The 14,260-nt window shown below is 26.0% G+C and overlaps 1 protein-coding gene across 11 annotated transcripts in view; it reads right to left on the minus strand.

The window, feature by feature from the left end:
• LOC126901406 (protein unc-13 homolog A) overlaps positions 1-14,260 on the minus strand; it is a 114,438-nt gene that overhangs the window by 87,268 nt on the left and 12,910 nt on the right. For 3 of the 11 annotated variants that reach the window (XM_050677822.1, XM_050677819.1, XM_050677820.1), the window contains exons 2-9: positions 9,390-9,455; positions 8,868-8,897; positions 7,997-8,099; positions 7,001-7,118; positions 5,102-5,225; positions 4,782-4,871; positions 1,196-1,330; positions 454-606 (exon numbers count right to left, since the gene is read on the minus strand). In XM_050677822.1, coding sequence (XP_050533779.1) covers positions 454-606; positions 1,196-1,330; positions 4,782-4,871; positions 5,102-5,225; positions 7,001-7,118; positions 7,997-8,099; positions 8,868-8,897; positions 9,390-9,411 — 775 coding nt within the window. In that variant the 5' untranslated portion in view covers positions 9,412-9,455. The remainder of the gene's footprint in view (positions 1-453; positions 607-1,195; positions 1,331-4,781; positions 4,872-5,101; positions 5,226-7,000; positions 7,119-7,996; positions 8,100-8,867; positions 8,898-9,389; positions 9,456-14,260) is intronic. The other 8 variants (XM_050677823.1, XM_050677821.1, XM_050677825.1 and 5 more) reach the window with 8 other exon arrangements.

Consider the following 14,260-nt stretch of genomic DNA (forward strand, 5'->3'; position numbering starts at 1 on the left):
TTAAAAATAACGAAAAAATGTATTTTCATTGCAATGTACTTCTTTAACATTAAAGCTTTGTAAATTTATTGTTTGTAGCGGTTTAGTTATCAAATGTTTATGCTGGCAAATGTTAAAATTCAATTAATTCAAGTGCAGTCAAAAAGAATAAATAAAATGAAATGACTGAGGATCGCGATGTAGTTCAATTATTAAGTATATTATCTTCAGTCAAAAGCATTGCCAAATATCAGACATTACGACTGATTCGATATTTTATTCAAAGTTCGCCTATCTCATATGAAGTAATTTGAGCAAGTGCCTTCGAATATAATGAGATATAAGGTAATTCCCGTACCTCCAAAATCAAATTACAAACGCTTCGTAAAAATACGAGCCTGCTGTTGATCATTGTAAACACATTCACTTATACTAACTAATAAATCAGTTAAGTTATAATATTAAAATATGTACTGGCTACGGGTAGATGTTCCGGACTGCTGGTAGGACTCATATCTAATTGGCCAGCAAGATTCCTGAACTGTGACGCCGACGAGTTGGCTTGTTGCTGACATATTGGATAATTAAAATCGCTCGTGTAGTCGCTATCTTCCGAATTGCCTGCTGCTGAAACATTTATGGAAAAACGATGATTAAATTGATTAGAGCTTTACTCGTACGAACGTGTGAAAGCGATAAAGACACCAAATGAATTATAATTTTATTAACGCCAAATCGTAATAATTGCAATTCTCCCAAGTTTATCGCGTCCGTTCAAAGATATTCCAATTTTCAATTAAGTAGGTAAAACGAACATTTCTGAGCTCTAGATGTTGAAAAGTTATACTTTAATAAAAGATTAATTAATTTAAATGATCAAAACAAGTGTTGCAAACGTTAAAAAAATATAATAAATCCCGAAACCCAATGATTTACGACACACAAATACAAATAATGAGTTGCAATTTCAGCTCCCATAAGATTATTACGTAATTAATGTTTGCAAAAAGAAAACTTAATTGTCTTCATAAAAGTTTCATCATAAATTACATTAACTTAACCTCATACATTACTACGTTAATTTGCGTTCATTTGGATAACGATAACTTAAAATTTACAGGGCTCTAAAGATTTTATTTATAGTTTTGTCAGATTAGTATAGCTCATAATTTCCATAATTGATTATTAGTGCATTTCCCTCAATTAAAGCACTTACACTGTCCGTAGTACTGAAACTGTGCTGAAACATCTTCAGATCTCGAGTCTTGGTCGAACGTGTTAAGCATCTCGAACTTTTTTTGATAGTCCACCATGTCGCACATCTCGTCATTGTCTGTACACACAACCAAAGCTTAAAGCGTTATTAATTAAAAACAACAATTAGTAAAAGCGCATTGTCCGACATAATATGTCGGGCGTCATGACTATATTACAATCATGACGTGATTAGTGTAAGCAATTTTTTTCAGCATGTATTGTGCGTGTGCATTATAGTCTTTCCGCCTAAAAATCATTACAGAAAGGTCGCGCCACCATAATGAAAAAGTTTGTAGCGTTTTTTCTCATCCTTTCACAAACTGTCAATACTTGACTGCCGTCATACAATGGCGATGTCGGATCAAAAACTTTTACTGAAATATATGGTATGATCAGATTTATAAGAGCAATGTTAGGGTCTCTAGGTTAACAAAATAAAAAACCTTTTTACTTGACCTATTTTGTTTGCATAGCACGTACGCGCTGCATATAAGACAAGGTCAAGTAGAAGATTATTTAAAAAGTAATTATTATTCGACACGGACCAATGGAAATATAAAAATCTTTCAGTAATTCGCTGTTTTAGACGAACGATATACAAATGAAAGCATCCACTTTGATGGATCGACCGGTACATCAAAAAAAGGGACATCTTTTAAAGCCGGACTAGAACTCACTATGGTTCGTTTTAAAGACCTGTCACGAGTTTGCATAATACTTCAATGCTAATGAAGTTAAATCTAATTCCAGAAAGAAAAATGTTGTAGGAATACAAACATTTAGGTACATAGAAGTCGTATAATAAAAATGACGTAACAGCTATTTTCCCTTTCACAATTTCAATTATATTAAAATACACTTATTAATTTACTGAATTTTAACGTAACAACTTGAAGCGTGAAAATTTTGTTTTTATATTTTATTTCTTTACTTAATTTTAATTATTATGTATTTTTCATTAATTAAAAATGAAAATTATAACTTAATTATTACTTCAAAAAATACTTAGATTTATTCTTTAGATTAATGAAGTTTACATTCGCTAGTTTTTTAAGAAATCACAAGTGATTACTAATAAATACTAAATAAAATAATAGATATTTAACCTTACAATATTCATAGCTACCCATTTGTAACAAACATAAAAATTGATTTAATTCATTTTATTCTAAGTAAATACAACTCTATTAAAGTGAACTCTATTATTAAATTATATAACCTCAATGGAATTTTTTTTTAATAATTGTCAAGTATTTACTATAGTTTTTAATTAAAAAAAATTGTTTTTTTTTTCACTAATTAAGTTGAAAAAAAATGTGTGTTGCAAGGTTTATAACTTAATTAATGGAATTTAGAATATATAAGCGCATTAATTACTTTATTTTAATTATGAATTTAAAAATTATTAAGTACGTGACTACCATTTTTAACTTATGAATATATAAAAAAATTGGACTATAAAATTTACTAAAATTATTTTTAATACTTTTACTGTTCGAGGACACATGTTGTTACTAAAATTTATAATAGAATACATTTCTAGTAATATAGTTTTTGTAAGAAATAATTTTCTGATTGATGATAACATTTTATTGCTTCGGCTAGAATTGTTTGCACATTTATATAGAAGCAATTGAGAAAAAACGGTTAAAAAAATCCATCTATACTAGAATTTTAACGCTAAGCTATTGAAAGTTCGCTTTAAAGTGGTTAGTTTAATAATAGTAATGATTCAAAGTTCCAACTATCGCAAATAAATGAATCGAGTCTCAACAATTTTGGAAGTGTTGGCGTCATTTTCGACAACCGTTAACGCCACATTGACGCCGAACTTAGTTGTTTATTTTAGTAGTATAATGCATTTATAAAAGCTTTGTACGTTTACTTGTGTATTACCTCTAGACTATAGGTTGTTTTATAATACATTGTATACCCTTTTTTACAATGTACCAACACACGCACACATACATACTGACGCGCATAACAAAATTATTGTTGTACGTATAATTAGATGACGTGCTTAAGGCGATAAAAAAAGTGAAGAAAAATAAAAATCCATGAAATGATAAGCCATTTTAGGAATCGGTGAATCAGTTTGTACTTGTTCAGTGTTATATTTTCGCACAGAGTAGCGTGTGGGACTTTAACACGAGCGAATAAAAAGCTCGATAAAGTAATTTAGTAAGAATGCTTTTTTAAACAATAAATTAGTTTTTCAACGCAAAGCGATAGAAATTTTTAGTTTCTCTCAATGTATTTTGCCGTTGTCACAATAAATATTTTATGACTTTGAGCATGTATATTTATATAAGTGAACTGAATTATTTCTCTTAATATTTTGCTTCCAAAAAAAAAAAAATAATAACTAAAAATGATGAGAAAAAATAAATAAAATAGATTCGTTAATGCTATTATGAAAGTTTTAACTCAAATAAATGTTTTTGTATAAAATTCGAATGTGTTTGGTCTTCTTGTAAAAAAGAGGCCTTGATATAAAACTATATTGAAGTTTATACACTCTAACAAATTGATTAAAAACTATTATTTATTTGTGATTAGTCAAAAATCAATAAAAGATGATAATATAAGTGTACTCTAAAGCTTTCGTTAGTTAAACGTAGTTAAGGATAACCATACATTTATGGAAAATAATAGGTATACATGTATATGCTGCGTCAGCAAGCATTTATACCAGGCCAAATGAGAGGATAAAACTGATTTTTTATTAGTTATTGATTAAGCAGCAAGTATCAAATGATGGCAATAGAAAAATGAAAAAACTATATGCAAGTATATATGAAGTATGAAATAAATAAAAAGTACTATGCATTGATAAAACTAAAAAACACTGTTATGTTACGTATAGCTGAAATATATATATATATAGTGAAAAGAGTGAGAAAAAGTATTATAAAAATGGTATTTACAATGTATGAATAAAATGTAAAATGTGTAGCTTTCATATTCTCATATTAAAAGGATAATGATAAAAATAAACAAATAAGTAAGAATAAATAAAACTGATAGAAGTCCAGTAATGTAATACAAATATATATTTGTTTAAATAAGTTAGATGAAGAGGTTTAGAAGAATTAATAGTAGTAAAAAACACGAGATACGTGCACGACCGTAAGGGTTTTGCCATCTATGAACAATTTAAATATTTACTATGAAAATATTTTTAAATAAAAAATAACCAGCTAATAGAAAAAATAAATGCGTTTTCTATAACTATTTTTGATTTAATAGTTATATATAAGTTTCCTTTATATGATAAATAAACTGTTTCAAAAAGTCTGATAAAAATAAATATAAAAAAACACATACATAGGTAATGTAACAAATGATTTTAACATATTTATAAATGGCAAAATCAGCATGATATTAATTCACTCGAAAGTGTAATATAATGATGATATAATAAAAGAGGGTTTCAAGTGTCAGAAATAGAATATTAGTAAAAGAACCATCATGCCTTCAATAAAGCCCAGACAGACGTGCGAGACGTGTTAGTGAATTGTTAATATTATTTTTCATTATTGTACCTCCAGATGCACTGGCGCTCGGTGGGGCTGTAGTGGAACTATTCAGCTCTCCTAAGATCTCTTTCCAACCGGTCGGTGGATCGTAAGGGCCTATAAAATCCACGATAAACTTAAACATCATTGACATTCAGGTTCATTGTTCACGTGAATCAATTACATTATAATAAACTTGTGTAATCACAACAATGTGTTAAATACACAATTATTAATTAATAGATTGCAACATTTTTTTATGGAAGTTAGCATAAATTTGTGAAAAAATAACAAATACATAAAAATAAAAGTGAATACCTTTATTTAAGTATGAGTGTGGTACTTACCAAAAGGTAATTCGAATCTGGCGTCTATTAGCAAAAAATGACCTGTCGGGCATCTTGTACCACATACTACACCATCACTCATTTCGAGTTCAGCGTCCAAAGACACCCACTCTCCTTCGCCATCCTACACAAACAAAGTAAACGACGTTTATTTTAACAATGTTAAAAGAATTTTAGAAAAAAATAACAATAATACTATTTCACATTTGCTCAACGATAATGTAGTTTTTATTCTACCAAGCGAATCAATTGAAATAGATCAGATGTAAAATAAATGCAAAATTTTTACAGGCTTATGTGTGATGAAATTAACGATGTAAAACCAAATTCAAGGAAATAATAAAAAAACTAATTATTTAAATTTTAGTTAAGAACATCTTAATACTGATCCCACTTGATTAAATTTCACTGGTATTTTATTATTTATTATTATATTATGACTATCTTGTTTTTAACAGATTATTACTTAAGTATAAATAAAAAGCAAAACTAAACATAGCAATAATGTGGGGTTTAAAATGAAAGGCCATTCATTTATTAATTTGAAAGTACATTTTTATTTGTAATAAAAAATTTGAATAACTTAGTAAAGTTGTAGTTAAATTCGGTTATTATTTTAATTTATAATTAAAAATAAAAAAATAAAACTTTAATTAATTATACATACAAAATTAAGATTGTCAAGTAAACATTCCTGTGTTATTAACTCAACATAGTGCAATTAAACCTAATCATCATTCCTTTTAAAAAAAGTTATGTACCGTTTAAAAATGTTCTAAATTCAATTAACAATATTTTTAATATAAAACTTTCTAAGAGAGTCAAGAAATATTTAAAGAATATATATGAACTTAGAAATTTTATAATAACAATTTGAATGCACTGAAATATTATAATACTATTATTATAATACTGAACAATTATCTTTAAAAAATTATTGAATTAGTACTAATAAATTATTTTAATTTAATTATTTATTAATATATCTCTAAATTTTATTAAAAAAGTGATAATACATAAGAGACAATAAAAAAAAAATGTTTTAACTGCTCTTTTAAAAAAACATCAATAATTAATTTAAAACTAATCAATTAGTTTCATTTTTACAGGAAGTTTATGCAACTTCTGCATTTAGTTTTCATCAGAAAATTCTGATTTTCTAATGAAAATCAGAATTTTTATAGATAACAATCCATCATTATTAAAATTATATCAAAAATACCTTTTCAGCTTCGCATCGAAGTTAATAATGCGAAAAATATATATTAACGTTGAGTCTTAAATGTACGTTAACTTAGATGGTAATCGATTGCACAAACAAACTAAACAATTTAGTTAACATTGTTTTAGGTTTTGCGCAAAATTAATCAACTTCATATTCTGAAACTAATTTCCCTTGCTTAATCAATTGTATAACTTCCAGGAATATTGGCGTTGATGCTGTCACTACGCTTATTAAATATGAACTCAACAATGCTGTTGTACATAGACTTATACTAATAGATACATCAATATTATTGTTAGTTTTCCACAGAAATTATTATTTATTCATAATACCTTCACTATGTTCGTAGAAAACACGAAGTACATAACTGATTTGGTGTTCAAGATAAAAATTGATAGTATACGTTACATCTTTTAGTAAGCTATTTTAAAAATAAAACTAACTCTGTAAATAATGTAGCTTACTACAGGTCTACCACTAGCTAAAATGTTTTAATGTATACATAATTCAGCGTTATATTTCCACCGTTGGTCTCTTAAATAAAATTGTATGTAGCTATGAACTATTTAATAACGAATATTACTTTCTGTATATAAGTTTATTATATAATAGATCATAAATGGTTATAATGAATGACACTACTGACTGGTGTATTTCTAAGGATGATCGATTACCTCGTTGGAGTAACGTACAGTCGGCAAGCTGACCATATGATAACCTATCGCATAATCCAGTAGGAATCCTCTTCGCCATACTTCCACTAATAATCCTGTATTCACGTCATTTGTTTCACTGAAACATAAAAAAATATAAATGGTTAACATAAAGTGTATAATACTATAAATTAATTAAAGAATTTTTACTGTTAAATTTTTTTATCTGTATAAACGATTCTTTTATAAAAAAAAAAAGTATTATAAATCTACAATATATTATAATAAAATATATTCCCTTTTTTTATTTCTTTTACCTATTCGTGATGAAAATTACTCAAAAATTTTATAAAATGCACTGTGAACGGAGCAGTAAAATTGTGTAATTTTTTATACGTAGAATATCAAATCTTCATTAAATATAATAGAGTCAGAAACTTTAACATAAATCGTTTTTACTTACATCGTTTATAATACTACGAAATATTTATGAGATAAAAGTAATTAATTAATTCATTATAATTATTAATATAAATGGATAATAAAAAAAAAAAACAAGAAATTTTATCAAACAAAAATTTGTTAAAACCGTTTATTATAATAGAGTATGACATAATTAAAACGCATAAATTATCATAAATAAGATGAAAATTTCTATGCAAATACACTAAAAATACATCTAGTTAAGAAAATAATATAATGGAGGTTCACTGTTCCAAATATAATACGTCTAAAAAAATTATTGTATATTTCTTCGTAATACATATAATGATATATTTTAGAGAAAAATGAAGTTTCCAAAGTAAAGCAGTATAATTTGATTACAGCTAATAACCCTGAAGGGATCTAAGAAAGGTCGTTATACACGACTTATAAATATCCACTTTGTACTAAAATAAATCGCCTATATTAGAGCAACGTTATAAATTTTAAATACCGTTCGACACATGGTAGTTTAAACGCGGTTATTTTTTTAATCATTTTCTTTTATTATAAATAAATGGAAATTTCACTCACAATAAAAAATCCTGTTGCCAACATGGATTGGCTCCTTTGACCGTGACCGTTGTGCACTTAACGTTCTGCAGCTTTAATGTAGCGTAAGTACTAAATTGTGTTACTGAAAAAAAAAACAATTTTACGGTTAAATTAATAACACTACGACAACGAGAACATCTCGTTAATCAATAAACATCAAACCCGTTTGTACGAGTATTAATATCGTCGTAGCACTCGCGCACCGGTGTAGTGAAATTGACTACTCTCAGCGCCCTTCGATTTGAAAATTTATAATACAACATTGAATAATTTGAAACGAATAAACATTCTACAAAATTTAATACGGTGTTCAGTTGTTTTTCACACTGCGCTCTTTATTCCCTCCTACTCCTCTACCACGACGCTCCGAATTTAACGGTATGCCTCGCGGATGTTAGTCGACACTGTTTGTGTCACAATCCTTTTGCCGGAGAATAGGTAATGGTGCGCAGTTGCATACGCAATAATAAAACAAACGTTTACACGTACGGCATCAATTGTGAACGCCTTTCAGATGTGTTCCTGAACTGCATGGGGCAGGCCAGGTAATCCACCGGAATGAAGGTAACCATTTAAAGTGTGCCTATATTGCAAGACGGCAAAGAAGTAAATCGCGGTTAAATCGCTTATCTGAGCCCGTAATAGTCTTAAAATCGCAGAAGTTTCCGGGTCATCAATCTCGTTTTACGCCGAAAGCAGAAAAACAACATGTACAAAAATAAAAGGCGCAACAACCCCTGGAAACTTTGGTGGTACCGCGTATGATACGTCGGGTAATAATACTGCGACGCGTTTTATAAAAATAAAAAAATATCTACGATCGATCAATGCACAATTCCATTTTACTTACCTTGGTCTCCGACGTACCGGGCCATTTTAACTGTAACATAAAATAAATTATTAATATTGATGATCTCAATACCAATCTAGTTTAAATAGAGTGACTACTTTTACACATAAGAAGCGTAATTTTTTTATAAAGTTTCGAAAGATCGTACACAAATATAACATTTTTATCACTATTTATCAAAAATGTCCATTATATTGTCTGAGTTTTCCAGTACATTTATGTAAAAATTCGAACATTTTTTTTTTTTTTAATGTTGTATACATAATAATATTAAAAGGTACTATGTTATTACGTTGCATGCCTCTTATGAAAGATCAAAGAGCAAAATGATAACGAGATTTTGTAATTTTTATTTATGTACGTGTACTGAGTATTCAATGTTGTGCATCTGTGAGATTATAACGCTACCATTGTATAAAGTTGATGAATCTAGATGAGGATGTAAAGGGTTAATTGAGTGAATACAGTTTGAATGAAGTATTCTATTTTGGGAAAACTTCTTTCGTAAACACATGAACTTACCTTTAACATTGAGCAGGGACATTTTCGATGTGTGTTTGTGTCAGCGACTTTACTCTTTAGTAATAACTGAAACAAAACAAATTTATAAATTAACAAACTATATTCCTTCAAAAGCTATATTTTAAGAAACTAAGTGTACCCACTAAAAAACTTTTAGTTATTAAGACGACACCATTTTTAATAATAAATAATTTATCATTTTAATGTAATTTTTAACTTAAAAAAAGTAAAAATTACAGAACAACTTTATCATTTTCACTGAATTGACAAAAGGAATAAAAATATGTCTTTCTTTCTCTTTTTTGAAAATAAAGAGATGAGTAAATGATTATTCAGCAACGCTTAAACTGTTTGTTTTCCTTTTACCTTTCAGTACATTAGATAATTAATTTTGTTTTTTTTATAAGAACTCATTAATGTTTTATATGTTCACCATCATTAAACAACAAATACAAATAAATTCCACTAAATTTTTTTTAGAATAATAGTTCTATTGAAGAAAAAAATGTTTTATTTTATTTCGTATTATATATTTTTCAATTAATAAGTGGTTAAATTAACAGTTGGATAAAAACCTAACCGTTATCTCTTATAAGGGTTCAAACTTTAATTTTTTAAATGGCCACATATATTTTGAACTAGTCCATGCGATAGGAAATGATCCAACTAAATTAATAACTGGTCGATAACAACTTTTGAACCAGTGTTCCGTGAGTTTTTAACATTTTTAAATGTAGACTAGAGGTCGGTTGAGGGCTATGTTATACTTATCACTGTTTATTTTTCTACTGTACTACTCCTTCCACAGAGTTAAAAAAATATTCATAACTCCTGATCTACTGGTTGTATAAAAATTGTTAAATACCAGTGATTTTCTATCGTATGAACTAGTAAAATATATACATATGTTTTCATTAAAAAAAATTAAATTGATATCCTTATAAAAGATAAAAGATAAGCTTAAAAATACTTGACTATTTATAAATCGAGAAATAAATAATACTAAATAAAATCAAAACATTTTTTTCGAAATAAATGTTATTTTAAGAGAAATTTGGTGTTTAACGATAAATCGAATCTTGCAGATTTAAGTAAATTATTATCAAAATATAATAATAATATAATATTAACANTCGGAAAAATTGAAGTTACTGAAATATGTTTGGTTATCAAAAAAGAAATATATCAAATTGAGTGATATATTTTTAAGTACAATAGAAAAAATTTATCACATTTATTTATATTCAAACACTTAAAATCAACATCAAGTATGAAACTTGAAAATACATAATGTCATAGAAATTCAATTATGTAAATCAAACGCTTAAATAAGAAAAAACGTTTTACTCCTTGTAACATCGCATCACTTGCAAATGGTTACGTTATACTAGTACAAGATCGTTGTTTTATGCACTACATTACTTTTAAATAAACATTTTATCAAACCGTTTATAAGCTATTCAGACGACTCTACTAATTAAATCTTGTTTAAAGAATTTATTTTGTTCTCCGACTTCATTGACTAACTGCAGTAAAATTTAATCACATACTCTCAGTTCATTATTTGATGAATTTATCGTCGCTATTATCCAAGAATATATTACTCATGAACAAAATGCTATTAGCAATTACCATAAAACTATTTTTTTTATGAATATGTTTGTATACAAAATTACAGAATAACAAAAAAACTTAGGTTAATTTGAAAATAAAATAAGTCAGTCGAATTAAATAATTACGTTTTATTGTAATGATTTATTTTTATCCACAATTAGCTTGTTTTTGCATAAAAAGTAACAATGTATGTTGAAGCCAATCAAAATATGATTAGATCAAGTTTTAATATTATGACTTTTAAAGTTAAGTAGCATATATACATTTAAAAAAGTATAATTTTAACATTTATTCATCTAGTTAGAATGGTTGAATTTAAAAAGAAACGACATAAGCCCTTAAAGAAATAAGAATTAAATTTAGATAAAACTTGACTCAAGATCAATAAGGCGAAAATTTTTTTTTTTAACTTTGTATATACCTAATTCAAAAATTAGATTTTTTAAAAGTATTAACTAATTTAATTTTACTTTTATGGAATTTTGATAAAATGAAATTTTCTTCTGTAGTAATATTCACGAAATTGTATTTTCTTTTATTTAAATTTATGAAAGCGTTAAACAAAAAATTACCTTTACTAATATGTCAACATTTTAATTAAATTTTGTACTTTGACTTTTTACATTCAATAAATTATTTTTTTAATTATTTATTACAGCACCATCTAAAAGATGTTTTAAAATATGCTATTTAATAAAGAAATAAAAATGTATTTATTCTTATTCTAGAATGAAATTCCAATTAAAAATGATACTCAATTATAATATTCTTAGCAATTGGTTTTATGTAGTTAAAAGACAGATTGTACATGGTACAAACGTATAAAAATTTTATGATAAATTAGCGATTGAAGGTTATGAAATAAATAAACATAAAGAAAGTTTTAATAATTTTATATTATTTTTCTAATGGAATAACTTCAAACATTTTCTGGTATGCATTTACAAAAAGTAATAATTGCTTTTCTGTTTTTAAAATAGATGATGTACGAAAGTATGCTAAATGTAAAAACCTTAAAATGTTGATTTCGTTATAAATTATATTCACGTATATTTTAATGATAAATCTTTTGAACCAAATAAAGCTAACTCACCAAATATTTTCAACGAAAATACTTAAACATGAATAAATACTCCAATTTTAAAGCAATATTATTTTTTTTTTAAAAAGGCTTAGAGCATACTTTACTTAATTAGATGATTTTATATTATTGGTAATTTCACCGTAGTATTTGAGCACTGATTTGAAAATTTATAGCAAAATAATTGACTATCGATTCAAAGGATAATAATAATAATAGTTACCCCTTTTTAACTTCAGAAAAATCAAATTAAAATGAACTGCAAAATATTAAAACATTTTTTCATAGAATAATTTTTACGTCAATATTTTGATAATTAACTAAATATATCTAATTTTTAAATAATATCTTTCAAATATAAACTGTAATAAGCAAATGTAGATATTAAGTAAATAGAAAATTTAATATTTAATTTGTGAAATTATCGAAATTACACTCGCTTTATAAATAAATTTTTAACTTATTCATAGTAGTTTTAAATAAACTATTGGCTCTTATATTTGAGAGGTATTATTTTATTTATAACCTATAGATTTTCTTTACATACAAATGCAAATATTTCAATAAAAAAAAATTTTACTACACTATAAGAAATAATCCGAAAATTCTCATACGTCAGTATGATACTTTTAATATACAAATTACTTTTACACAAAAGTAATGTAATTGTGACATAATTTATTGAAAATTTGTACATAAATATAACATTTTTATCACTATTTATCAAAACTTTCCAGTATAAGTAAATAATTCAGACACATTTCTTAATAGTGTACTTAACTAATTATTAATTACTCAACTATATTTTATTCGAGTATGTTCTAAAGCTTATGCATTTTTAAAAGATTCACATAAAAAGAACCTCTTTGAGTAAAGAATCACTTTTTTGATTTCTCAATGAATTCTTACACGGAAATGTGAATTTTTTTTGCTCAAATACATCATTGTTTTAAAGGAAAAACAACTATATGTATTTATATTACAATAGTTTTGTAAAAAAAAGTTTAGTGAACAATGATAAAGTATTCAGTGTTTTTTCTAAATATGTCAAAATTGCTATAGAACCAAGTATTTCAATGTTATTTAACATTAAAATACTTGGGTACAAAAAATAAAATAAATATTTGTTATACCATTTCAGTAAACTCATCCATTTTTTTATCTACATTACAAAAAACTTGTTAAATAACCAAATATTTTATTAAGAAAAAATTAAAAGTCTGAAGACTTTATTATAAAATCGTTTTTTACGACTAACAGGATGATTTTTTTTTTTGCACCGTAAACAATACTACAGTGGTTTTTAAACAAAAGTATTATGTAATATTTACTTTGTTTGTCTAACGTGGGTAAAATTTAATAGGATACTTTAGTGATATAAAAAACTAGAGTACCAGACGCATTAGGGCTTATCAAGTTACCATGCGATGCTTCACCCACCACACCGTATTTACAAAACATGTATATCGTTGGTAAAGAATCAGAGGACCTACAACATCGACCAAAAAATAAATTATTTTTTCTTTGAATTTTGTTTTTAAACCTATAATTTTAATGATACTTTAAATAAAATTATAATTTTTCAGCCTAAGAGTTCAATCGTTGTAACAATTACTTCTAGAAAAAATATTAAACAATGTAGTTAAAAAAAATTTTTTTTTAATTTTTAGTTATACTTTCTTTATTCTACACTGACGATACATTATGTTAAATAGATGTATGCATCCTAAATGATTTATATAAAAAATGCCTATAAAAAAATTTAAATAATTTTTCTAAATTTTAGAAATTATTCGTAAAATTATGTGATTCAAATAGACTATATACTTTGTCTTTGAAATTTTACTAAACAAACAAGTNATGTGATTCAAATAGACTATATACTTTGTCTTTGAAATTTTACTAAACAAACAAGTTATTTGAAATAAGTTGATTCTATATCTCCACCAGCGAGTATCACAAGCTTACCAACAGATAAGTGTTAAAACAATTTACGCTTTTATTTAAATTAACTATTGGGCAAGTTTACAAATTTCAGACTAATATTTTAATTTATATTTATGTTATAATTTTTACTATTTTGTTTATAAAATAATTATATATATAGTATAACAAGAAAAGATGGAAAAATATACACAAGCTCCAATGAAGTACAAATACATATTTAGCTGAAAAC

This window comes from Daktulosphaira vitifoliae, unplaced genomic scaffold, assembly GCF_025091365.1.
Source record: "Daktulosphaira vitifoliae isolate Bord-2020 unplaced genomic scaffold, ASM2509136v1 Scaffold_3, whole genome shotgun sequence".
NCBI classification, from domain to species: Eukaryota; Metazoa; Arthropoda; class Insecta; order Hemiptera; family Phylloxeridae; genus Daktulosphaira; species Daktulosphaira vitifoliae.